Source organism: Halichoerus grypus, chromosome 3 (assembly GCF_964656455.1).
Source record: "Halichoerus grypus chromosome 3, mHalGry1.hap1.1, whole genome shotgun sequence".
Taxonomy (NCBI): Eukaryota; Metazoa; Chordata; class Mammalia; order Carnivora; family Phocidae; genus Halichoerus; species Halichoerus grypus.
In genome coordinates this window covers 6,673,239-6,699,246 of record NC_135714.1, presented here as the reverse complement: position 1 = coordinate 6,699,246, position 26,008 = coordinate 6,673,239, and the positions used below count along the sequence as shown (strand labels likewise).

Genomic DNA, 26,008 nt, shown 5'->3' with positions numbered 1-26,008 from the left:
AGAGCACGAGGCACATTAAAAAACTGACAGTGGCCCAGGGAGGCCAGCAGAGGTGAGGGGGGCAGGTCAGCTGGGGCCACACGCACATTCTCCCCGCCCCTCCTTGCTCCTGTCATTTCAGTCCCGCCTGCCAAACCGCCTTCCTCTGGCTGTGCTTTGCTGGGGTCTCACCGGCCCCTCCGTGGAAGGGCACGGAGCACGGTGGAATGCTCCGACTTGGAACTCGTAAAGTTGTAGATTTCCTACCTCTGCTACTTTCTAGCTGTGGAACTTGGACAAGTTCCTGCTGTTCTCTGAGTCTCAGTTTCTAGATCTGTAAAATGGGCACAAGAATGTATACTCAGTGGGGTTAATGTAGTCATTGAAAGACACACTGTGTGTAAAGTACTTACCACTATATTCTGTAATAGTTGCCATCTGGCTAAACAGTGGATCCTGTGTCCAACCAATGAAGCCCTAATTCCTCAGTCTGGCCTCCAAGGCCCCCACATTCGGGCCCAGGGCCCAAGCCTAATGCATCTAACCTCTAGCACCATTCAGCTATCCACACTTTCCTGAATGTCCCTTCTGCTCTTCCACCATCCTGTAATCTTCCTGCCATCCCCTCTGCCTGGTACCATTTATTCTCTCTTACCTCTTTCAATCCACGTCACTTAACCTTTAAGAAAGGCCCAGCTCCAGCAGTTATAAACTCAGAACAGGAATATAATTTAACAGCCTTTCTGAAAATAGAGAGGAGAAGCTAAACACCACTTGAGCTTGGCCTGATGCTCCCAACAAAAGCTTTTCACTCGCTCTGTTGAGTTCCCTTAATAGCATTTTCTGGGCCTTCGGTCTGATAGGGCAACATCGGGACATGCCCTTTCTTATTGCTTCCCTCTGACTTCACATTGACCGTAATCCCTTCTGGGGCCAAGCCTCTCTGATTTGGAGTCACCTTTCCCTGCACTGCCTGGTGTGGAGTAGACCTCACTGATATTGTTGACTGACTGAAAAAGCATTTCGTTGTGGAGGCTAAGTAGCCTCTTCTATTAGCTTAAATCAGTGGAGGGCACTCTCAGGAACTCGTGAAGGTAGAGCTTGTTTTCCAGGCCAAAGGGCCTATTCTGGTCTTCAGTGCCAGTCTGTGCAGTTTCGTGGAGGCTGAGAGACTTGGTAGGCTTAGGGCCCTGGGGAAACACCACCCAGACACTGTACTTGCATAATTAGATGAGGCACATGCTGTTTCTGGCTGATTTCAAGTCCTAATATTGGAACAATAAGACTCCTCTCACATGTAACTTGACCCCTGAGCTTCCCAAACAGCCCTCACTGATCACAGTTCCTTCCTATGCTTTGAATACTGAGGGGAGACGATCACCCTGTTAGCCTGGGTCCCTGCCCAAGAGAGCTTGGTGTTGAAAATAACAGTGATTTGAAAGAAATCATCCCGCTTCATCCTGCGCACACACACCACCACCCCCACCCCCCATCCAGCTGTGTCAGACCTGGTTATGACTCAGCACCTCCCTGAGACCAGAACATTCAGGTTGCTCAGGCCCAGGCCAGTTCACGTTGTGTGGCTGAATCACAGCAAAGGAAACTGAGCCTAGAGACTAGGGATTCACCACCCAGAATCTCGAGGGGGTGCACAAAACTCCAGAAAATTATCCCGAATAAAAATTACTCCTATCTCAAATTCATACTTGATTTAAAACAAATTTTTGATTATGTTAGTCAAAATAATACATGGAAATGGTTTAAAAAGGAATCCTATACTACTAAAAGACTTGTAAGGAATAACAGGGGTCCATTAATTCACCTACTAAAGTCTCTTATCTTTTAGCTGTTATTTGATAATTCTCCTATATTTTAAGATAATTTGAACTAGTTTTTTATAATAAAGCTGTATCTATATATAATCTTTATAAATAATTGGTTGTAACACTACTTCTAGATTCATTAGTTGTAGACATTTTCATTGATGTCCTATTGTAATAGTTGAGGTCTAGGCATCCTTACGCCACTATGTCTCCCCTCCCCTTTCTCTATCCTACCAATACAGTTATAGCACAATATTTTATTAATCACTAGTTATATTATGATTATGTACCCCAATTGCTTTCCTTTTTCATGCAACTTTTCGTTTCACCTGGAGTTAGTAATACCTTTGTTGTTATTTCTCACTTGCTTAGTTTTCTTTGTACCTACAGTTGATTTTTTTCCAAATGCTTTAATATTAAGTATTTGGCAATAAGTTTGCAAAGTGCTAAACTATATTGCAAATGTTCTATGAATTTGATTTTTGTACCTCAGTCTTCTGGCCTGTTGTTTTAATCTAAACTGGTTGTCTCTGGTCCTGGTGCAGATCTGTCCTCCTGGGTTTCCTGTATCTCTCTAGCAGGTAGGATCCACTGTTTCCTAGGTTCTATGTCTTCCTCGCTTATTTTCTTGTTTCACTGAATCATTTCCTCTAGTACTTTCCTAAGAAAACATGAGGGAAGGAGTATCTTTTTAAGATTTTTTTTTTTTCTTATTTGATAGAGAGAGACACAGCGAGAGAGGGAACACAAGCAGGGGGAGTGGGAGAGGGAGAAGCAGGCTTCCCGCGGATCAGGGAGCCCGATGTGGGGCTCGATCCCAGGACCCTGGGACTATGACCTGAGCCGAAGGCAGACGCTTAACAACTGAGCCACCCAGGCGCCCCCGGGAAGGAAAATCTTTTGAGACTTTCCATGTCTAAAAATTATTCTACACATACACCCAATAGATGGTTGGTTGGACAAAGAACGGGTGGATATAATTTTTCTCAAATTTTAAAGGCCTGGCTCCACTGTCCTCAAGTATCTGGCAATGCTGATGAGAAATCTGATGACTTTATTTCTGCTCACTTGTAAGTAAACTATTGTTTACTTCTGGAAACTTCTAGAATTTCTTTTTACTCTTGTTTTATAATTTTACAATTTGTATCCTTTGGTGTGGGTCTTTTTCCTTCATTGTAGAGAGTTCTCAGTAACTTCTATCAGTGTACAGACTCATGTCCTTTCATTCTGGGAAATTTTCATATGTCACTTCTTTGGTAGTTTTTCCTCTCCATGTTTCTATTTTCTCTTTCTTAAAATCTTTGGTAGTCAGATAGTAGACTGACCTTCTAATTCTGTTTTTAATCTTTCCTTTCCTTTTCTCCATCTCTCTCTCACATGGGAGATTTTCTCAAATTTGTTTTCCCACTTATTTATTGCATATTTTTATTGCTTGTTACCATATTTTTAATTTCTAAGGGATTTTTTGTGTGTCACTTTTTCACGGCATCCAGTTCTTGTTTCCTAAACACAGTATCGGCATCTATATCACAGAAGGTATTACTGATGGGGCTTTTGCCCCCTACATTTTATTTTGTTCTGCTACTACATTTTCTGTTTTTACTCTCAATTTTGTTCTTTTTATTGGTTTCTTTTGACCTCTCTTCTTCAGGTTGGAGACCTCCTCAAATGTCTAGTGTTCCCATGCAGATTTAAAACAGGATGAGCAGAAGCTCTGGGTGAGGGATGGGGCTTCACCCAGGAAGATGAAAGAGCGAGCAGCATTTTTGTTGGGAGGCCCTAGTATGTCAGCATGGGATCCTTTTCTCTTTGGAGGTTGGTTTCTCTAAACAGAACGGGAGGTGCCTGACTTGCAGCAGCAGGTCAGATGAAGGTGATTGGGAGCACTGGGCTTTATTTTCTAACTTTCGGCTTCATGTTTTGTTGCTGTGCTTGGTATACCCATGTCTGAAGATACCACGGTCCCACTAATTGCGAGACTGAGCCAGTCCACCGTGGGCAAGAGAGCTGACTGGCTGCAAGGCGTGGGCAGAGGATGAGAGTCTTTGCTCTTTCACTCAACCTCACCTGCCTTCAATGGTCCCTTGTTCCAAGCATCAGGGTCTCGCTTCCTCTTAGTGCCTCCCAAGGGCTCAGATTGCCCCTTTCCCCACTTTGCTATCCCACCTTGCCCAACGTCACCACTTCTATTTTCTTGTTCTCACAGTTAATACCATTGCATTCCTGGACTGTCGTTTTCAGGAATCAGAGAAGATAATGGGCAATCTGCCTTATTTATCAGATAATTTCCATGCCTTTTTTTTTCCTCAATCCTTTAATATCCAATACAGAAAAGGCATCCAGGAAATTTCGAATAAATGGATTTTAGAATGATCAAATTATAAAATGCTAGACTGAGAAAACACTAAGGAAAGCCTGCAGTATGCATATCATAATGGGGGATGGAGGCTCAAATAGCACCCAACCTTCACTTGAATGCTAAAGTGCTGCCCCATTTTGCCAAGTCCCTGGGCCAGAGTACTGATATGTGACCTGAACACCCCGAAAACTTAAAATTTTAGGATTGAAGAATTTAAGTACTGTAACTCATGAATCATAGAGACTTGGTCAAAGAACATCAAAACCTAAATACATATGATTCTAGGGCTTTTGCAAAGCATTTACAATACAAGAGTTAGGGCTTGCTAGGGTTACAGGACATTTGGCTCATACAGTCCTTGAGTAGAAATTGACCATAGCAGGGGCGCCTGGGGGGCTCAGTCGGTTGAGTGTCCAACTCTTGGTTCTGGCTCAGGTCATGATCTCGGGGTCGTAGAATGGAGCCCTGCATTGGGCTCCATGAGCAGGGAGTCTGCTTGAGGTTCTCTCTCTCTCTCTCTCCCCCTTTTCCCCTCCCCCCATGTATTCTCTCTCTCTCACGCTCTCTAAAATAAATAAATAAAATCTTAAAAAAAAAAAAAACTGACCATAGCAGAAACTGACCTGACTCCTTCTGGAATGCGGAAATCTCCTCAAAACAGCACTAACTTTGTCATTTTTGCTATTGGTCAAACACTTATCAAGCTCTCACTCCATGGAAGGCACACTACTGTGTGCTTAATTTTACAGATGAGCAAACTGAGGAACAGAGAGGTTAAGTTAATGTATGGCTATAGAATCGGTAAGTGTCAGGACCCAAGCCCAGGCAGTCTGGCTTTGGATTAGGTTCTTGGCTTTTCCAGCACAGAGAACTTTATGAGCTCTACCCTGGAGCTTGGAAGTCAGAGCCCTCTCTACCTCTCTGCCTTCATCATGGCCTCTACCTCCCTGCTATCTCCATAGCTACTTCAGTTCTGTAACCACTCACCCAAATATTAAATAAATCCATTGTAAAGTCCCTGTCCCCTCTGAGAAATTTACTTTCCAAGGTTTTCTGTTTGGGTTTTTTTTTTTTTAAGATTCCCGGTTAAAAATTTACGTACTTTCTCTTCTCATTGGGAACAATGGAAAGCATTTACAAAATTTGGGTTCTGGCATCTTTAGCTTATTCTTTAAAAACAAGTGCATGTCTTTTAGATAAAGGAAAGTTCTCAAAAAACCCAAATACCTAAATACCATTTTTTGTAAAGCCAAACTTTCCTGAGCCCATAATTACATTTTGCCTTTGACCCTACTAGTCTGTGTGTGTGGACCATGGCAAAGTTTAAGTCTCCAGAACCAAATCAGACCAATGTGGAGCTTTACTGTAACTATATTTTTCTCTTCCTAAGATGTGTGTTTTGAGACTGATAATGAATATTTCTTTAAAAACAAAAAAGAGAATTACCTATTCCAAAATGAGTCCAAGAGCAAAACAAACGTCTCCCCAGAATTCCAGAAAGTGACAACAGAGAAGAGGAAATTGATTCACTATAGCCAGAGACAAGAATGGCCATGCTTTTTGAAATCATATAAAGATGGGGAAGGAGAGAAACCAGAAGCAGTGGATGTCAGCTTAAGTCTGAGAGCCGTTCTGATAAAAGTTGTGGTAGGAAAATAGTTGGAAATCGTGGCCTCAGTGAGTGTGACACTGGGGCAGGGCTGGGGTGGAGAAGCTGAGGAGTTCGGGGAACTTAGTCATCCATGTTTGCTTGTTTCTTTTACCTACTACCCTCTTGCAGTGTTGCAAGCCCAGTACTTGTCCCCAGTGCCTAGCACACTACATCCCAGGGACACGTACAAGAAGCCACATGTCTCTATTTTCCCATGATCCACTCAGTCCAACCCAAGTTCACACTCCCTGGGGCCAACAAGAGTCTCCTGTGAATGGCCTCTTTGGGCATTTGCTTCCTTCCCAGGGTCATATGAGGGCCCCAAGGCCGACACGTGCTCTGCTTTTTCTCCCATTGGTTCCTCCGTGGCTCCTTCTGCCTGGGAGGGAATCGGCTGAGCGAATTATGCTTACCCAGCCTCCTGCCCAGTCCAGCATGTCCTTGTGGTAGCAGGTGGCTCTGCTGGTGACGGATGTCCTCGCTCTGGCCAGCCAGGCTGGAGGACACTTGCTGTTGTTTGCAGCTGTGGCTCTTCAGGTCCTACTCCCTGTCCTGCTCAGAACGTGATGGCTCAGAGAGAGGCGCCTGGTGGCTCAGTTGGTTGAGCTTCCCACTCTTGGTTTTGGCTCAGGTCATGATCTCTGGGTCGTGAGATCAAGCCCTGCATCAGGCTCTGCACGCAGCACAGACTCTACTTGAGGTTCTCTCCCTCTCCCTTCTCCTCTGCCCCAGCTTGTGCTCTCTCTCTCTCTCTCTCATAAATAAATAAATAAACTCTTAGATGTCCATGCAGCCATTCCCTACGTGAGGTTCTACCACTCCACAGAGCTTTAAGCAAGAGAAAGACAGTTTTCAGCTCATCACAGAAACTATACTCTTGTCTTCCTTCTCAGTCCTAAAGACTCAGGTTGCTCTGCTTTTTCTTATTCTTTCCTCTCAAACAACACCTAGACTTTTGTTTCCTACCTATTCTTTCCTTGGAAAGCCTTGAATGGTTTAGAGTTTGGATCACAAAAGAACAAATTTGGGATTAGGAAAATGCTAACTATCTTTCCATCAGGAATGAACATGTTTCTCCAAAGCAAAAACATACATTCTACCTGTGCTTTCTTTTTTTTTTCTACATTTATATATCAATATTTTTATTTTTTTAATTTTTTATTATGTTATGTTAATCACCATACATTACATTATTAGTTTTTGATGTAGTGTTCCATGATTCATTGTTTCCGTATAACACCCAGTGCTCCATGCAGAACGTGCCCTCTTTAATACCCATCACCAGGCTAACCCATCCTCCCACCCCCCTCCCCTCTAGAACCCTCAGTTTGTTTTTCAGAGTCCATAGTCTCTCATGGTTCGTCTCTCCCTCCAATTTCCCCCCCTTCATTCTTCCCCTCCTGATATCTTCTTCTTCTTTTTTTTTAATATATAATGTATTATTTGTTTCAGAGGTACAGATCTGTGATTCAACAGTCTTGCACAATTCACAGCGCTCACCATAGCACCTACCCTCCCCAATGTCTATCACCCAGCCACCCCATCCCTCCCACCCCACCCCCCACTCCAGCAACCCTCAGTTTGTTTCCTGAGATTAAGAATTCCTCATATCAGTGAGGTCATATGATACATGTCTTTCTCTGATTGACTTATTTCGCTCAACATAATACCCTCCAGTTCCATCCACGTCGTTGCAAATGGCAAGATTTCAATTTTTTGATGGCTGCATAATATTCCATTGTATATATATACCACATCTTCTTTATCCATTCATCTGTTGATGGACATCTTGGCTCTTTCCACAGTTTGGCTATTGTGGACATTGTGGCTATAAACATCGGGGTGCATGTACCCCTTCGGATCCCTACATCTGTATTTTTGGGGTAAATACCCAGTAGTGCAATTGCTGGATTGTATGGTAGCTCTATTTTCAACTTTTTGAGGAACCTCCATGCTGTTTTCCAGAGTGGCTGCACCAGCTTGCATTCCCACCAACAGTGTAGGAGGGTTCCCCTTTCTCCGCATCCCCACCAACATCTGTAGTTTCCTGACTTGTTAATTTTAGCCATTCTGACTGGTGTGAGGTGATATCTCATTGAGGTTTTGATTTGGATTTCCCTGATGCCAAGTGATGTTGAGCACTTTTTCATGTGTCTGTTGGCCATGTGGATGTCTTCTTTGAAAAAAATGTCTGTTCATGTCTTCTGCCCATTTCTTGATTGGATCATTTGTTCTTTGGGTGTTGAGTTTAAGAAGTTCTTTATAGATTTTGGATACTAGCCCTTTATCTGATATGTCATTTGCAAATATCTTCTCCTATTCTGTCAGTTTTCTTTTGGTTTTGTTGACCGTTTCTTTTGCTATGCAAAAGCATTTTATCTTCATGAAGTCCCAATAGTTCATTTTTCTACCTGTGCTTTCTTTCCTGCTAGTTTAACTCCTCAATGATTCCTGTTTAACTCCTGATCAGCACACACTCTGGAGGCTAAGTTTTGTTTTTGTTTTTTTTTAAGACTTTATTTATTTGAGATAGAGAGAGAGTGAGAGAGAGAGCAGAGAGAGAGGGAGAAGCAGGCTTCCTGCTGAGCAAGGAGCCCAACACGGAGCTTGATCCCAGGACCCAGGGACCACTACCTGAGCTGAAGACAGACGCTTAACAGAGTGAGGCACCCCAGGGCTAAGTTTTGACTGAGAGTTATCCAGTAGCCTGAGGGCAGTTCCCCAAAAGAAAGCTACAGATGCTGCTTGTTGGACATAGAGTCACCTCAAGTCTGTCCTCCCCATTCCACCCCCCACCAGATAAAACACAGCCACCACAACAGGAAACATTAAAAAATAAATAGACATTACATGGACATGGGCTCCAACATCACCTACTCACTGGCAGTCCTGGGTGTGTCCTCAGGTGCTACTCCCTGTCCTACTCAGAAACAGAGGGGCGCCTGGTGGCTCAGTCGGTTGAGCTTCTGACTCTTGGTTTTGGCTCAGGTCATGATCCATGATCTCTGGGTCGTGAGATCAAGCCCTGCATCAGGCTTTGCATGCAGCACAGAGTCTGCTTGAGGTTCTCTCCCTCTCCCTTCCCCTCTGCCCCTGCTTGTGCTCTCTCTTTCTCTCTCATAAATAAATAAATAAACTCTTAAAAAAAAAAAAGTGGCGACATAGGGAACACCTGTGGGAACAGTCAAGCTTGGGTGGTCAGGGAAGGCTTCTTTGAGAGGTGGCATTGAAGGTGACTGGCCAGAGCAAGCTTACAAAGATGGAGAAGAGGTCAAAGCCAAAGGATGGCAAAAGCAGGGATGAGTGTGGCAGGTTTAGGAAGAGAAAACATGGTTGGGGCCTGGAGTGAACTGGGAGGGTGGTATGAGACAGAGGTCACAGAAATAGATAGGAGCCAGAGACGGACAGATAAATGGCTTCCAAACCTTTGTTTCCGGGGCACCTGGGTGGCTCAGTCGTTAAGCATCTACCTTCAGCTCAGGTCATGATCCTGGGGTCCTGGGCTCGAGCCTCACATCCGTCTCTCGGCTTGGTGGGAAGCCTGCTTCTCCCTCTCCCTCTGCCTGTGCTTGTGCTCGTGCTCTCTCTCAAATAAATAAACAAAATCTTTAAAAAAAAAATTTGCTTCCCAAAAAACCCACAAAAACTTTTGCTTCCATCCAAGATTAACCCTCCTACCTTAACCACCAAGAAACAGACAAAATATATGAAACAATGTTTTTTAAAATTGGACTGTAGTCAGGGCAAGCCAGCAGTCCTGAGAAAAGGGAAACAAATAAGGGAGGCCCCACACCTGCCCAGCAGCACAACCGGATGGGGGGGTCGGGGGTGGAGGATGCTGGAGAGGAAGGAGCTACTGAGAGGAGAGTGATGGAGAGAATCAACTCTGGATATCAGCAAAACACAAATGCAAAAACAGCAGGAAATCTATTGCGTCAAAAATCAGGCCATGGCATCGCTCAGAGTATTTTGTAGAAGCTGGTATGTCTAGAAGGAACAACGGAGCTGGCCTGGCCAGTCTTCTCAGCCAGCTGACGATGGAACGATGGGAATGACTTGCTCAGAGACACAGCCCAGCCCAGCAGCAGGAATGACAGCCACAGTTTAAATCAAATGCGGGCACAGCACCCACTCCATGACAGACACGTTCCAGGCACTTTGCACATACTGACCTGTGTCATCACAACAACCCTGCTGAGTAGGTACAATTGATTGGCATCACACCCATTTTGCAGATGAGGAAACTGAGGCACAGAGAATTTAAGTAACTTACCCAGGGTTTCTCTGCCAAAGAGCAGCAGAGCTGGGACAGGAATTCAGGTGTCCTCAATCAGGAACCCACCACCTTCCCAGGGGATTCAGGGTCTCGGATCAGGGCAGCCAGACCCCTCAGCCTGAGACTCCCAGCCCCCACACCATGGCCCTGGACCCCAGCCCGGCAGGCGCTGTCACACGCAGTCAATGCGCATTCGCTGTCGGCCGGTGATCTCTGATATAACCAGCTTCTTGGCCACGCTGGACTCCAGCAAGAGAAATAGGCACAAAGGCAACATGATCCCAATGCCACATTAGAAGGGCTGTAACAGGTGCCAGTGGAGCCCCAGTGAGGGGTCCTTTAATTCTGCCTGCAGGTGTCAGGGCAGGCCCCACGGGGAGGTTTGCAAGGAGGAAGCAAGAACGTGCCAGGCAGGCCAGAAGAAGTCAAAGGGCTTCCAGGCAAAGGGAACAGCATGTGCAAAGGCTCAGAGGTGTCAGAGACCAGGAGCTCTCTGAGAGAGCCTGGAATCCCTGAGGATGGGAAGGGGCTGGGGAAGGAGCTGAGGCTGCAGTGGCGGCCACATGGAGTGCCTGGAGTGCCCAGCTAAACAGTGTGAGCCTTATTCTGGTAGCTTCTTTCCACAACAAGGTGTGACCTCTCCTCAGACTCCTGGTCACAGGCTGGGCTGGTGCTGGCTGGCAGTCTTCGCTGGCCCAACCAGCCTTTTCTCTCAGGCACCTCCACCCACCTGCCCACTAGAATCACACATAGCCTGCAAGTAGGGACGCACCTGTGCTAGGTAGCTGGTGGCAAGAAGCAGTGCCAGAAAATAGCCCTTGGCTTGAAATCTCTGCCTTTTTTTGGCTTTGTCTCCTAACATGTAAGGTATTTGAAAGATCAGGAGAAAGGGTGAGGCTCTGAAAAGACCCTTCTTCAAAAAAAACCAATAGTACTGAGCGGAGCCTCTGTTCATCCAAGTGCAGCAGGCACCCAATGGGCTGGGATGTGGTGACTCCAGCTTTATGAATGGGGGGCATGTCAGAGGCAAGAAAGCTATGGCGGAGACTCCCTGGGAAGAGCTAAGTACAGGCCTCCCCACCTGCTGTTACTGTCCTCAGACCTGCCCTGTCCTTCAGGACATGTGCATGGCAGAATGAGGGTGATGTGAGTGAGTTAAGGAAAGGAGAGCCTAGCATCACTCTGGAAGTCCAGTTTCACACCCTACATGTGCTGAAAGTCAAGGGCACTCAGGCAGAGGGGATGGGGGTGTGCACCTTCATGCAGCCTAGCATCTCACAGATGAGGAGACAGCGCCCTGAGACAGAGGGATGCCATGCTCCTTCTCAGTGGGCTCAGCTAAGGGCCACCAGGGCTGTCTGTGTCCAGAGCAGGAGTACCACGTAACTGGACAGAGACCTCGGGGGAGAAGGCATACAAGGACGGGGGCAGTGGCTGGTGAGATTCAGTGGGGGCCCCTGGGAACAGGTATGATGGTCCTCAACCCCTAGATTTCCTGCATGGATCTGAGACGTGAGTTCCATATCCTCAACCCAGACTCCAAGTCATAGGCTCAGGGCAGCAGGTCTAGCCTCAACCCACTCTTCGATTAGGATGGACTACCTACATAGGCTCAGGACTGCAGCAAAGGGAGAAAAGAACCAACATCTATTGGCTCCCACCTGTGTACCAGGGCCATGCTCAGGATATCACCTCTATCACCCTCATAGCAACCCTGCAAAATAAGTGTTCATCACCATCCTCATTTCCTAGGTGAGACTACTGTGATTCCAGAAAGAATAAGTCATTTGCTCAGAGCCCCATATCTTGTAAGGAGAAGAACCAGAATTTGAACTTGGGTCTAACTCCAAAGCTGAACAGAGCTGCAGAAGGGAAAGACTGACATCCAAGGTCACAGAATCCTTGGTAACCTGGGCTGGTCCCTGGCCCTTAATAATCAGGCCTCACACCATACATATGCCCCAAATTGAGGTCATTCAACAGGAAAATGCAATTCCCATAGGCATCCTTATGCTTTTAAAGCCTTAGAACAAACCATATTTATCTTCCTTTCTTGAGTTCCACTTGGAGGACACTATCTGATGGTAGATGACCCACAATGGGGGAGGTGAAGGAGGTAGCAGACAAAGCCATGGTGTGAATGGGTCTGAACAATGAGACCCAGAAACCTGGATGACTCAGCTAGAACACAGAAGGCTGACAAAGGGATTAATAATGGGCTTCAATGGAGGGGGCTTTATTTAGAAAAGAATGGGGCTACCTAATTCCTCAGGAAAGAGAAGGGCGATCTCTGTAAATGTAAAGTCAGGGAAGTTGGGTCTGCCTCAGCAAAGTGCAGCTGAGGAGTGCCCTGTCTGTCCAGGAGGCTAGGGTGGAGGTAGAGTGCCGTTCTGGGTACCACACTGCCTAGTTAGTCCCCGCTTGGCCATTTAGAACATGTGTGACTGTGAATGCATGACTTCACTTCTCCATGCCTCAGTTTCCCCAACTGTAAAATGCAGATGAAGGCAGAGGTACTGGGAGGATGAAACTGAGTTACTGTGTATGAAGCACCCAGCAAATTTGAATGTGCTTGGTGCCAGTCTCTTATTGTAGGTTGGCTTGGGAATGTACTCTGCAGGTCAACAACCTTTTAAAACTGCATGGATTTCTCTCTCTTGAATGGAGAAGGGACAATCTTGATTTTATGGAAGATCTTGCTGCAGAATCAACCGGTCTCTCCACCTCGGGATCCTTATCAGTACAACGGGAATAATAGCTTCTGACCTTACTGTCCCATAAGATTGCTTGAAAACTAAGCAAGGCATAGGCCAACGAAACCCTTTGAAAAGCAGAAAAATGCTGTAGGAAAGGGGGCAGGGACCTGGCATGTCTTAAAGCAATTATGGGTCACTACTCGGGTGCTTCGCTCACATCTAGAACTCACAGCAGCTTTCTGAGAGGCGAGTGTTTTGCCCTTGGAAGGTAATGTCAGTGTTATTTCTCACACAGGAAAAGGCAGGAGTACTCCTAAAGCCCATGTTCTTGAGATCCCTGTTATTGTTCTGTTGAAATAGAATCAGAACCTGAATACATACAAAAATAGTGATTCTAGAACAATCCATTTGCTACAATGAATTGAACTGTGGTAGCAGCTGGATTGTGCTGCGTAGGGTCAGATGGTATTGATTTCTGCACGATCTAGAGTGGAGATGGTGACAGATGGACCCATCAGCGAGGCAGTGTAGACACAGCTGGGCACAGGCTCCCCACTCCGGGGCTCTGTAAAGCTGAGGCCAGCAGGGTCCCTCTCTGAAAGGTGGTTATGGGGATGGCAAGGTCAAGAGATTCCAAGCACATTTGTTGACTGATGCTGATTCCCTGGTAAGACCCAGCTCAACACGCGAGGGGCATTCACACATTTCACCCAGCATCCCTTCTGAAGGTGAGCACGTTTCCAACTCTTTCTCCTTACAGAAAAGGCTGCACCAGCACCTTGCCTTGATGGAGTCCCTGATGTTTTGGTAATAGCCAGAGCCATTGGAGCTGAGCTTGAGTGATCTCTGATGAGTTCTGTATAGATTCTCTATGGAGAAGCAGAACTGGTTGCGCCTAATATAATCTGCATATAACTTCTCTATTCACTCAGCAGCTACCTCGAGGGAAGGTGACAGCACGATGTCAGGAATAATGTCACGGAAGGAGGCCCATGTAGGAATCAGAAGAGCCAGGCTCTCATTCAGCTGCACTCTCCAGTTTCTCACGTGCCCTTTCATCAGTTGCCTGACCTTTCTGGGCCTCAATTTTCTCTTTATTTATTTATGTTTATTTATATTTAGACTTGATTTTTTTTTAAGATTTTATTTATTTATTTGAGAGCAAGAGAGAGCATGAGCAGGGGCAGGAGCAGAGGGAGAGGGAGAGTCAGACTCCCTACTGAGCCGGGAGCCCAACGCGGGTCTCAATCCCAGGAGCCCGAGACCACGGCCTGAGCCGAAGGCAGCCACTTAACCGACTGAGCCCCCCAGGCACTCTGTGGGCCTCGGTTTTCTCTTTTATAGACTGAAAATTGTAATAGTACCTCGGAGGGGAATATTTTTATGGCATTTCGGCCCTTTAATAGGATACCACTTGGGAAGTTGGAGCTTTATAAATAATAAAGTACTTTAAAAGCAGGGGTGTGTGTTATCTCACAGTTCCACGTCTAGCACAGCATCGCTGCCCTGTGCCATTCACCTTACCCAGCACACACGCGGTCAGCAAGCTTTAACCGGACACCTGCCGTGCGCCAGGCGCTGGGCTGAAACATGAAAGAACGCGGCAGGGGGATGGCCCCGAGGAGCTCAGTCTAGTCAGAGAGACACCCCCAGAAAGAAATCCGTTGCTACATGAGGTAATGAGTGCTTTAATGGAAGTCTGTACCTGGTGGAGATGTTATCCACGGGTGGGAATGCTGAACTTGGAAGGATAGATAGGTGCTGTGCAGGTAGGGGGCAGGCATTCCCCAGAGAAGAAACAGCACATGCAAGAACGTGACATCAGCTCAGAGAGTCAGGGAGGCTCGCGGATCGGATGGGCAGGACCAGAGCCGAGGCCCCTGGGCCGCTGACCAGCCCGCAGCAAGGCTGGTATAGCAGGGTTCTGGTAAGACAGAGCTTTATACTCCTGGCTGAGAGATTTGGGCTTGACCCCCAGGGCAATGGGAAGCCCCTGAAAGGTCTTGGAACACCACATCCCTTCCTGGAAGGATCGCTCAGGCTGTGAGGAATGGAACGGTATGCGGAGGATTTGGGAACAGTCGAGATGCTGCTGTAGGAATCCAGGCGAACCGTGGGAAGAAGGTCCCCTCAGGCTAATGCTAGCAAGAGAGAAGGGGAGGAGATGCATGAGAGAAAGACTGAGAAACAGCCAGTGGGGCCATGGCAGGGCAAGTGGCCAGTCAGATGGCAGCGGGAGGGCTGAGGGTCAATGGCAGGCATGCAGACACTAGGTTTCCGAATTGGGTTGCTGGACAGGTGGTGATCAAGGGACAGGCCTGGGTGGGCTGGGAGGTGAGAGACCCCGTGCTCAGATGTAGAACCAAGAGTTATGAGTGGAGCTGCCCCCAGGCACCTGGCATTGAGAGGAGCCCCAGGCAGAGATGAGGGCTGGACATGGACATTTAGAGGCATGGGTCCACAGGTGTGTCCTAGGTTGGGTTTCCCAGCAAAGAGACCCTGAGATGGAGGTTGGTGAGCAGGAAGTTGATTGGGACATGAGCTCAGCTCAATACCTGCCAGGAAGTAAGGGAGGTAACAGCAGAGGGGGAAGGTGAGCTGCCCTCAGTCATAGAGATCTTGGCCTAGCTCTGGACCTGGGAGGGCCCCTCTGATTGTCCCATTTTCACACAGAGGAGGAGAGGCAGGCCATTGTACCCCCATGTCAGCCAGCCCCTAGATGCAGGTTGCTCCTGGGGAGGGGTGGGCAGCCTTGGTGGAAAAAGGCACCCTCCAAGGGCACGTCTTGGGGAGACCCAGCTGTGGTCCCAAAGCCAACAACACTCCTGGCAGCTCGGTTCTGGGCCCTGTGCCACCATCCACTGCAGGTGGAGGGGAGGCCCTAGGCTCTCACTGCCCCTGGAGCCACCTGGGGAATGTGAACAACCTGGCACCCAAGCCACGCTCCCAGGCCAGAGAACCCCAAATTTCTAAGTGGGGGAGACAATGGGCATCAGTAGTTTTTAAAACTCTCCAAGTGATTCCAACGTGCAGCTAAATTGAAGACCCACGGCCCTGGGGAAGCACCGGAGATGAACAGAAAGAGGCCTGGGCTCACATCCCCGGGTGCTCGAGGAAGCTGGAGGAGAACAAGGAGAGGTGGCCTGGAAGGCAGGGCCTGGGGCTCAGAGAGAAGTGGTCGCTTGCAGCAAGAACCTGCATGGTGCCCTGCCTGGGGGTGGGGGGGTGGGGAGGGGGGATGGCCCAGCCCCTCTGAAATGTACCTGGGCTTGGCTTCCATCAGGTATATAGATGTGGAGACACTGCTTTTGAAAGAAGGGTTCATTATTCACAGTTCCCAAGCACAGGGCCGATGCCACCCCATGCAGGGCCACGGGAGCAAGTACCAGGGTCCCTGAGGAAGCGGAAGGAGGGAGGGGAAAATAAGGCCTAGAGCCTTTATTTTGGTTCTGCATCAGGAATGGGCAAGGCAGGGAGCCAAGCTTGAACAAGTTTAGGACTGCATAGTTTGAATGATTTCAGGCCGGCTCTGGGCTGTGGGGACCATCTAGCTGTCTGATACCTGACCTTCAGGGAACTTAGGGAGGGAGGAATATTGGCTTATGTGTGACAGTTGGATAAGGAGGTCACTGGGGGTGTGGACTATGGTTGGTTTGTGTGTAGAAGGCATGCTCTCAGGCAAGTTGTTTCCTATGACCAGACTCAGCCAGCCCTGGGAGGGGCAGTCTCTGCAGGATCAGTAAGGACCCCAGATGCCAAAGCATCATAAAATACAGAAAATAAAAAGCGTAATTAATAAACCTGCCCTGTGGGTCCTCAGCTTGGAGATCGGAGTGGGCTGGATTTCAGTAGCAGTACATGGTAGCCTTGCCCCTGGATTGCTCGGGGCTGCAGAGGACATGAGTCTTTAGAAGAGATGCAGGGGCGTCTGGGTGGCTCAGTCAGTTAAGCGTCTGCCTTCAGCTCGGATCATGATCCCAGGGTCCTACCATTCAGTCAGGTTGATTTTAATTATTGTTTTGAAACTGTGATCCTGAGACTGTGTCCTAAGATTGAGGCCCTGGGACGGGGCAGGGGGAGCACCCCCACCAATTAAACATTAAAGGAATGTAGGAGACAGAAACCAAGGTTGTACTTTTTGATGGCATCATGAATTGTGTGTATTTAACACATGTTGCATTTGTGTGGCACTGAGCACAGAGCTTGGCATGTGGAATGCTTGACAAACATTCAGCTGTTACTATAATCAGATCCTAAATGTGATGAAATACAAAAATCCTTCATTTCGTCCCCCTGTCGGTTTTGTGAGGTAGACTTCCTTCTTCCCCTTCTCCCCTCTAGCAGCACTGAGTTGCTGTCCCGGGAGCCTGTCCCATTGGTGGCCTGAGTGCTGACCAGCTTCACCTCCCCTGTCCATCTTGTGGGGGTGGAGGGCACATGACGATGTCCTTCCTAACTACCTGACTTGGGGTAAGATCAATGGTTCCAACTCTACTTAAGATTTTGTGCTGTCTCATCACAGTCCAGGAAGATAGTATTTATGGAAAGGCCTGAAGTCATCGACAGCTTGGGGGCAGTGCAACCTAGAAGTCAATTTTAAAAAGGAAACCTTGCAGATTCAAGAACAAGATAATTGTGTTATCGTGCGACCCACTCACCTTACCTGAGAGGGAGTTGAAAATCATCCTGACTGACAAGATGATGCATTTTTCTTTCCTCCTGAATAAAATAAGCAGGTTTAAGAACCCTGACCTCATGCTTTACCGAACGTAGGAGGCTCTAACCAGCATTATAGAGACTCATCTGAGACTGACTTTCCATAGTACCTTGTTGTTCTGTGTTAGGCGAGTAATACATGTTCTTTTGAACACATCTTCTGTTGTGAACAGCTCCTAAAAAAGAAAGTTAGAGGCTATTCTCTGCAGTTGCCAAGGGCTCTGTGTGAAGGGATCAGTACACACTCGCTCGTTCCTCCCACAGATACTCAGTGCTGGCACGCTCTCTGCCCCCAGGAGGCAAGAAGTCCTAACTGTGGTACAAAATGTTGAGTCCTTGGCTCTGTGCTGGGACCAGATGCCCAGGACCACCGTCAAGGGTCACTGAGGATTCTTTGGCCTGAGGCAATGGAAGAAAGTCAGATCCCAGGTCTGGTGCCCTTGTGATCCCTCTGTGGGTCTCCATGGATCAGAACTCTGGTTCTCAGACCCAAGACCTGATGTCTCCCTGGATATCTCCATGACTGAATTGTGGCCTCGATGAACCGGGTAACCTCTCTGTGCGGCAGTGAATGTTTTTGAAACATGAGCGTGATAATGGTCTGTACCTCAGAGGGCTACTGTGGAAATTCAAGGAGATAATCTATGTAATAGGCTTCTCACCACAGCTGATAATAGGAACCACTGTCTCCTGTTGAATGCTTACGGTGAGCAGGGTCCTGCTGAGCCCTTGATATATCCGTTAACTCCTGTAACGCTCCTGATAACCAGTGAACAGACATTAGTGTTATCCCCATTTTACAGAAAGGAAGACTGAACATAAGCAGTTAGGTTGCCCAAGGCCACAGAGAACGGGGGATAGAGGCAGGATTCAAATCCAGACAGCTGTGGGATTTGGGATTTTATAGGAACCAAGTTCATGAACTCCACTGTGGGCTAAGCTCAGCTCCTCCTGAGTAAAATGTCCCCCGAGCTCTACTCTGGACATTCCTGCCATTGTCCTTCCCGGTGCAGACACCACTAGCATCCTGAGCTAGGGGCGGCCCCCCTTGAGCTCAGTAGTATCCGCTTTTCTCCAGAAGTGGGGACCAGACCACAGCCAGAGTGATGTCCTTAGGAAAGAGTCCACATGTCCTCACCTTTACGACACCACGGATCACAGGCTCTACCACAGACCTGGCTTGTCAGTAATAATAGAAATCCACGCACTGTGGTCCCTGACAGCATGAGACCAGAAATGCTGGACTGTCAATTCAAGGAAGGGGAAGGTGTGCAGAGCCGTCCCCAGCTCCTGGTGGTCCTCGGAGCCACGTCCACGTGCCATGGAATGGCAGCAGAACCGTCCCTGACCAGCCTCCACCCGAGCTCCCATGTCTCTGGCATCGCCTGGCCCTGCGTTCTCGCCACAGTGGTTGTTTCCCGCTGAGCCTGGGCAGATCAGGCCTCAGTCGTACATGCTGTTCCTACTCCAGGACTGTCCTTCCTGCCCCCCTCCTCCTTCCGCCCTTTGGCAGCTCCCAGGATCTCACCCCTGGAAGCGCCCCTCTGTTAAGGTGCAGGGGCGCCTGGGGGTCTTGGCGTGACTCCCACCTGCATAGCTGCTGGCTGGCAGCCTCCGCCCGGGCTTTGCTGTCTCCACATCTGGAACACGCAGCAACAGCTCTGGCTTCCCTGGCTGCCGGGAGGTGACATGAGACAGTTGTGTGACAAATGAGACAATTGTGTGACAAGCTCACACCACGCCTGGCACATAGTAGGAGCTTAACTGGGTTAATTCCCTTGTCTTGCCCCTCAGCTTTCTGTTCTGCTCTTCCTGAGGCAGCAGGTAAACTCTAAGGAAAAACAAAATCAGCAACAACACACGCACACCAAGTAGGCGTAGCTAAAATCCCACTTACACGCATGCCATTTTCCTTTCTCCCTCGGTCTTTTAAAAAAACAGAGCTATAACTCACCTACCATAAAATCCACCCTTTTAAAGTGGTTTTTAGCATATTCACAAAGCTGCACGTTCATGGCTCTTTTCTTTTTTTTTTTTTAATTTTTTTATTGTTATGTTAATCCCCATACATTACATCATTAGTTTTAGATATAGTGTCCATGATTCATTGTTTGTGCATAACACCCAGTGCTCCATGCAGAACGTGCCCTCCTCAATACCCATCACCAGGCTAACCCATCCTCCCACCCCCCTCCCCTCTAGAACCCTCAGTTTGTTTTTCAGAGTCCATCGTCTCTCATGGTTCTTCTCCCCCTCCGATTTCCCCCCCTTCGTTCTTCCCCTCCTGCTACATTCTTCTTCTTTTTTTCTTTCTTAACATATATTGCATTATTTGTTTCAGAGGTACAGATCTGAGATTCAACAGTCTTGCACAATTCACAGCGCTTACCAGAACACATACCCTCCCCAGTGTCCATCACCCAGTCACCCCATCCCTCCCACCCCACCCCCCACTCCAGCAACCCTCAGTTTGTTTCCTGAGATTAAGAATTCCTCATATCAGTGAGGTCATATGATACATGTCTTTCTCTGTTTGACTTATTTCACTCAGCATAATACCCTCCAGTTCCATCCACGTCGTTGCAAATGGCAAGATCTCATTCCTTTTGATGGCTGCATAATATTCCATTGTATATATATACCACATCTTCTTTATCCATTCATCTGTCGATGGACATCTTGGCTCTTTCCACAGTTTGGCTATTGTGGACATTGCTGCTATAAACATCGGGGTGCATGTACCCTTTCGGGTCCCTACTTTTGTATCTTTGGGGTAAATACCCAGGAGTGTAATTGCTGGATCATATGGTAGCTCTATTTTCAACTTTTTGAGGAACCTCCATACTGTTTTCCAGAGTGGCTGCACCAGCTTGCATTCCCACCAACAGTGTAGGAGGGTTCCCCTTTCTCCGCATCCCCGCCAACATCTGTCATTTCCTGACTTGTTAATTTTAGCCATTCTGACTGGTGTGAGGTGGTATCTCATTGAGGTTTTGATTTGGATTTCCCTGATTCATGGCTCTTTTCTAACCCCAAATATTGTCATCATCCCTCAAAAGGAAGCCCATCCCCGGGGGCAGTCACTGTCCCCGTCCCCGCTCCCTCCGGCCCCCAGCAACCACCAGTCTGCCCTCCACCTCCCCCTGGTCTCTCACTTGGAGTTCCCCACCAAACCCCAAGCTGGCGTTGGCCTGGCCGGTTCCTCCCAGCACAGTGGTGACATCAGAGGAGTCTTGTGAATATAAATCATTGTTCTACACAGGAAAGGGAGAAGGATCGAAGGTCTCTTGAAAATCAGGACCTGGGCATTGCCCTTCCGTGAGCCAGTTGGCCTGCTCCGTGCTTCAGGGGTCCCTGTCTGCTCGAGCCTCGAGCCTTCCGGGAACTGGGAACTTACCGGGGTCTCTGGCCTCAGGGGCCTCTTTAGGGAGCCAGCCCTGGGAGAACACTAGAGGGAAGTTCTGCCCCTGAGGGCACTCAAAACCCGACCCGAAGCCACCTGAGCCTCGGCCCAACAGCCCATTGTGTCAAGTCTTTCCAGGTCTGAACATGCCTCCTTGCGGGCCTCCTTCGCTTTGTGAGGAAATAAAACATGTCAGGAATTTGGCATTGAGCGTTTTGCTTTCTCCCCATCAGAACTGCCTCCCATTGGCATTCTTTTCTTGCAGAGGCACAGTGAGAGTTTCATTTGTAAACGGGGGTTAAAAAAAAAAAAAAGCTCAAGAAGAAGGCTGCTCTGACCAGCATAGGAACAGCTCCTGGTGCTGTGGGCGCATTAAGGTGATGGCTGCCGCTTGAGGTAGCCCAAATGCCCCTTGAGTGGCGTGGGCTGTAGGGCCCTGCTTGCTTTCCCAGCCGCTGGACAGGGAAGACTCCCCTGCCTAAGGGGCCCGCTGTGCCCCAGCCCCACCACACTCACCTGCCGGAGTCAGGGAAGCTCCAGCCACTGTCCTGGATGTCCTCCGACAGGACCGCGATGGGTCAGGTCTTGTGGGCCTCGGAGGCGTCTGGGGGCCGGCACCAATGAAAACAGTAGTTTCTTGTGTGCACCTGCTGTGAGCCAGGCCCCACAGCCCAAGCTCTATCCGATCGTACTCTCAGGACAGCCTGTGGAGTGGCTGGGACTGTCCCCGGCCCACAGGGGATGAGACGGAGATTCCAGGGGCCACGAGTGTGGTTTCCCAGGCCGCACAAACAGGAAGGCTCACCACGATGCCCCAGGGGTCATAGCATCCACCAGCCCTGATATCCCTGAGTGGCCTTGGCCCCGCTGAGCCCCCCAGGTCACCATCTCACAGATGGCTCTGAGAACTGACCGACCTCGTGCATGGAGAATGTCATACACGTGGGGCTGGTGCCAAACCTGTGTCCGTTCCCTTGCTCAGCCTCTTGGTGGGGATCACACACTGCAGGAGGGACTTCTGCTGACGGCCGATGCTGTTTGGCCCAGGGGCCCGCCCCAGCAGGATGACCGGAGGCCACATCCATTCACTGGCCTCCTCTTTCTCCCTTCAGGAGAGCACCTGGCCATACCTGTTTGGAATGATTGCTGTCCCCGCCTTTGTGCAGCTGGTGAGCCTGCCCTTTCTCCCTGAGAGCCCACGCTACCTGCTCTTTGAGAAGCATGACCAGGCAGGAGCCGAGAAAGGTAGGGGCCCATGGCCTTTCCCACACAGCCCCAGCCTCTTCATGGGGTCAGTGCTGCAGGGCACGCCGGGACCTAGGGCCATTCCTCGCTGCAGGCTCTGTGCCAGGTGCCCCTGGACACCCTGTATTGCTTCATCTTCCCAACAGCCCGCAGTGGGGACACAGATCACACAGAGAGCCTGGGAAAGCCAGGACAGAGCAGGATAAGACCCAGGTCTGCTCACTTCTAGGCGATGTCTCCCTATTGCTGCCTCTCGGGTGGTCCCAACCACAAGACAGCACGAACCTAATCTCTTAGCGGTTTAGGTCTATGTGGCTCTCTCCCTACATCCTCTCTTCTTCACTTCCCGGTTCTGCTGTCCTAACACTCACAAGGAGGGGAAAAGTGCAAGTGCAGAATGAGCAGCCATGTCCTGCCGGCACAGGGCTGGGTGCTATCCACCCTGGGAAGAGACAGAGCATGCCCAGATTATGGGAGAGAAACACGATGCCCACAGTGCGGCTGGGGACTGGTCTTAGGTCACTTTCCTTAAATCGCCTGAGTGGCGAGGTGCTGGGCCAGATGCAAAGCACTCAGAATCAGAGGCTTTCCTAGCCCCGGAATGTCATCCCATTTTGCCCAGACAGACAACGTGGAATGAACAATGCATTCTTCTGGTACAAGGAGACAGCTGACAGCACCCATTACGCAGGAGGGGCTGGGTGGACCAGTGCTGCCTTCACATGCCGCCCGACCTTATTCTGACCTTCCTGAGCATCGGGACCCTCATCCGTAGAAGGAAATGATAGAAACCTTCCTCTGGGCTTGTTACAATGATTAAATTAGATGATTCATATGAGGTTCATAGTAGCATTTGCTGTCATTATTCTGAGAACGCTGTCCATTTTCTTATCCAAATCCTATCCTCTGACCTAAATTTCACTAATGTCCACATCTGAGAAAAAAAATTGAGAATTATATAGTCTTTAGTTTAATATAATGTGCACAACGCTTTTTAAAATCCAAACAACCTAAGTATTTTCTGAATTAACAAATGGGATATTAATAATTGCCTCTATTTGCCTAGCAGTGTATGGTCGGGATCCATTTTCTCATTTACAACATTCCTGTAAAAACGTGGAATCAGAGAACATTCTCATTACTTCACTGTTTACGCAAAAGAACTGAGGCGTACAGGGCTGAGGTGACCTAACCATGGCTGTGGTTCTCGGTTTTTGGGTTCTGGAGGCCTTTAAAAATACGGTGGGAGCTACAGGTATTCTTCAGCAGACTGCCCATAGTCACGAAATTTTCAAGAGCATAGCAGTGGGGGTGGGACATGAGCCCTGTTCCCCTCCAGGGGGGACCCTGGTTAGCAGCCCTCACCCATCTGACAACTGCAGGCAACAAGAGAAGGACTGGAACCAGAGCAGAGTTCCCTCCCACCCCGCTCATGCACAAAGGGACATCAGTGGGTCGTGTTCCAGGGGACTTCTCATGGGGCCCGTGGGGAGGCAAACCATCCAGAAGTCAGGCTGCAGAGAAGGAGGCTGATTGTCAGATGGTGGAGGCTCTGGAGCAAAACTAACGTGAGGCTCTGAGTCCCAAAAGTAGCCAGGTTATGGATCGGCGGAAGGTGGCGAACTCTCTAGTTCCATCCCTCCTGCTTCATCGGCAAGAACTCTCAGGAAAGGCATCAGTTAAGCACGGTTGGAACGGGCCGCATGTGTAAATGCCTGACAGTGAAACAGGTTTATGTCACAGCACGGTAGGCAGTGAGGGAGAAATCCAGTTATAAAAAATGATAAATATTAAATATGCGTGCTTTATACAGAGAACAAAGATGTCACTGGCCTTAGATTCAAAGAGAATCATGAAATTTGCATCTGTGCTAATAAAAAGTGGAGTTTCCCTCTAGACTTCAGCAAACAATGGATATTTACTGTGCTAGGCCCTGTGCCAGGTGATGGGGAGTCAGGGGAGCCCCAGACTGGCATTCCAGCCCCCCCAGGAAGTGGGGGGAAGGGGAAGAGGGACGGGCATACTCATCTGGACTGAGAACTATATCATTCTAAGCACTTCACATGTATTAGACCATAAAGCCTCTCAACCATGGGAAGTAGATCACATTATTATTCCCATTTTAAAACAAACAAACAAACAAGAACTGAGGCAGGGTTAACTTGACCAAGGACAAAGCTAGCAAGCGGTGGCACTAGGATTTGAACACCGACCCTCTTGCTCTGGGACCTCTGAGCATAACAAAACACACTCTATTACCTAGCAGGTGGTTTGGCACTATGGCACGTATGCCTTGTCTGGTCTGTGGGTAATTTGGGGAACAGGGGCCCTGCAGGAGGCAACAATTGACATAATAATGCAGCATATCAAACCACCTTGAAACTCATTGGCTTAAGACAATAGCATTTATCGTCCCCAAGTCTATGGGCCAGCAGGGAACTTCTGTTCCTCTTGATAGGGCTTGCCCTCGCAATGCTTCTTGTCTTAGCAGAAGTTCTCCGGCATGTCTGGTGGTCCACTGGCTGATCAAGGCTCGCCTCAACTCTGTTCCACGGGCTCATCCTCCAGCAGGCTAGCTCAGGCACATTCTCTTAGTGAGCACAGAGGTCCCAGAGAGGAAGTGGAAGACACAAGCAGTTTTTCAAGCTTCAAATCAGCTAAAATCCTGTTGGCCAAAGTAACGCTCATGGCCAAGTGCACTGTCAAAGTGGGAGGGGGTGCACGGTTATAGAGCAAAGGACACACGTAGGGAGGTCATAAAATCAGGGCCATCGATGCAACCCATCCACACCACAGACACTCATGAACGGAGCTGAGTACCCACTCATGGGCTCCTGGACAGGCCTGCCCTGAAACACTGAGAACAGAGAAAAAGAGCATGGAAATAATAGAAACAAGGAGAACAGCAGGGGAAGAAGCAGGCATAGGTTTTGTGAGAAAGCTGTGGTTTGTGCTGGGTGGGCTCTTGATAAGGGAGGACGTCTGATGTGCCCACAGGCTCCTACCCACCACAGGCATCCACCAGAAACGAAGCCATGTGCCTGGGAAGGAAGCCCTGGGGTGGCCAGCCCCTCCCAGGCCCGCTCTTACCTGGGGACTCTTGGCACACTGTGTCCCCCCGGAGATGACAGGAGAGAGGGGGAGGGGCAGCTCTAGTGCCAATCAGAAAGATGATACCATCTCCTGAACCCGGCAGAGGGACTCCGAGGTCCTGTCCCCGCCTCTGCCAGCACAGTCACCTGCTCCTCCTCCATCAGTGCTCTGCCTTCATGTTTATGGGATGAGTGACCTCTGAGTGCCACCACCCCACCACCTGGTATCCCTGGCGTAATTGTCTCTCAGGCTCCCTTTGCCCTGGCTGGGGAGCCTGCTCGTGGGCTGGCTGCCAAGCAGAGGGCCAGGTGCCTTCCTACAAAATACCCAAGGGTCAAAAGGGGCAGGAAGACAGCTCAGAAACCACCCTGAGCTCCCAGAGCATGAAGGCACATCTTGAAATTGCTCATACGCTTCCTTCCAGAGAGCAGGACAGACTCCCTTTAAACTGAGAGAATGGTCCAGGGTTCCAGCCAAGCAGGGGATGCTTTCTGTATTGTGTCTGTGGTTGGGGCCGATCGTGTGCAGCCCTGAGTCTGCTGGGGCTGCCCGCGCCCCGAGAGCTGGAGGAATTGCCTGGACCCCCGTTTGCCCGCACAGGGAAGGTCCAAGCCCTCTTCAGGGTGTCTTGGAAATCCTGAGCGTTTCTGGGCTCCGAACTGTCGTGGGCACCAGCCTCCTTGCATGCTGCTCTGTCTCGCATCATAAACACCCCAACTTGAACTTCAGCCCCTGCTTTGGTTTCCTCAAACACCATAGCAGCAAGC

General features: G+C 49.0%; 1 protein-coding gene across 7 annotated transcripts in view; it reads left to right on the top strand.

Annotated features, from left to right (window-relative positions):
* The window catches only part of SLC2A9 (solute carrier family 2 member 9), a 222,302-nt gene that overhangs the window by 114,432 nt on the left and 81,862 nt on the right, over nt 1-26,008 (top strand). For all 7 annotated transcript variants that reach the window (XR_013446272.1, XR_013446274.1, XR_013446273.1 and 4 more), the window contains one exon: nt 22,016-22,148. Coding sequence is in view for 2 of the 7 variants with exons in the window: in XM_036110537.2 (XP_035966430.1) it covers nt 22,016-22,148 (133 nt within the window). In the remaining 5 variants the exon portion in view is untranslated. The remainder of the gene's footprint in view (nt 1-22,015; nt 22,149-26,008) is intronic.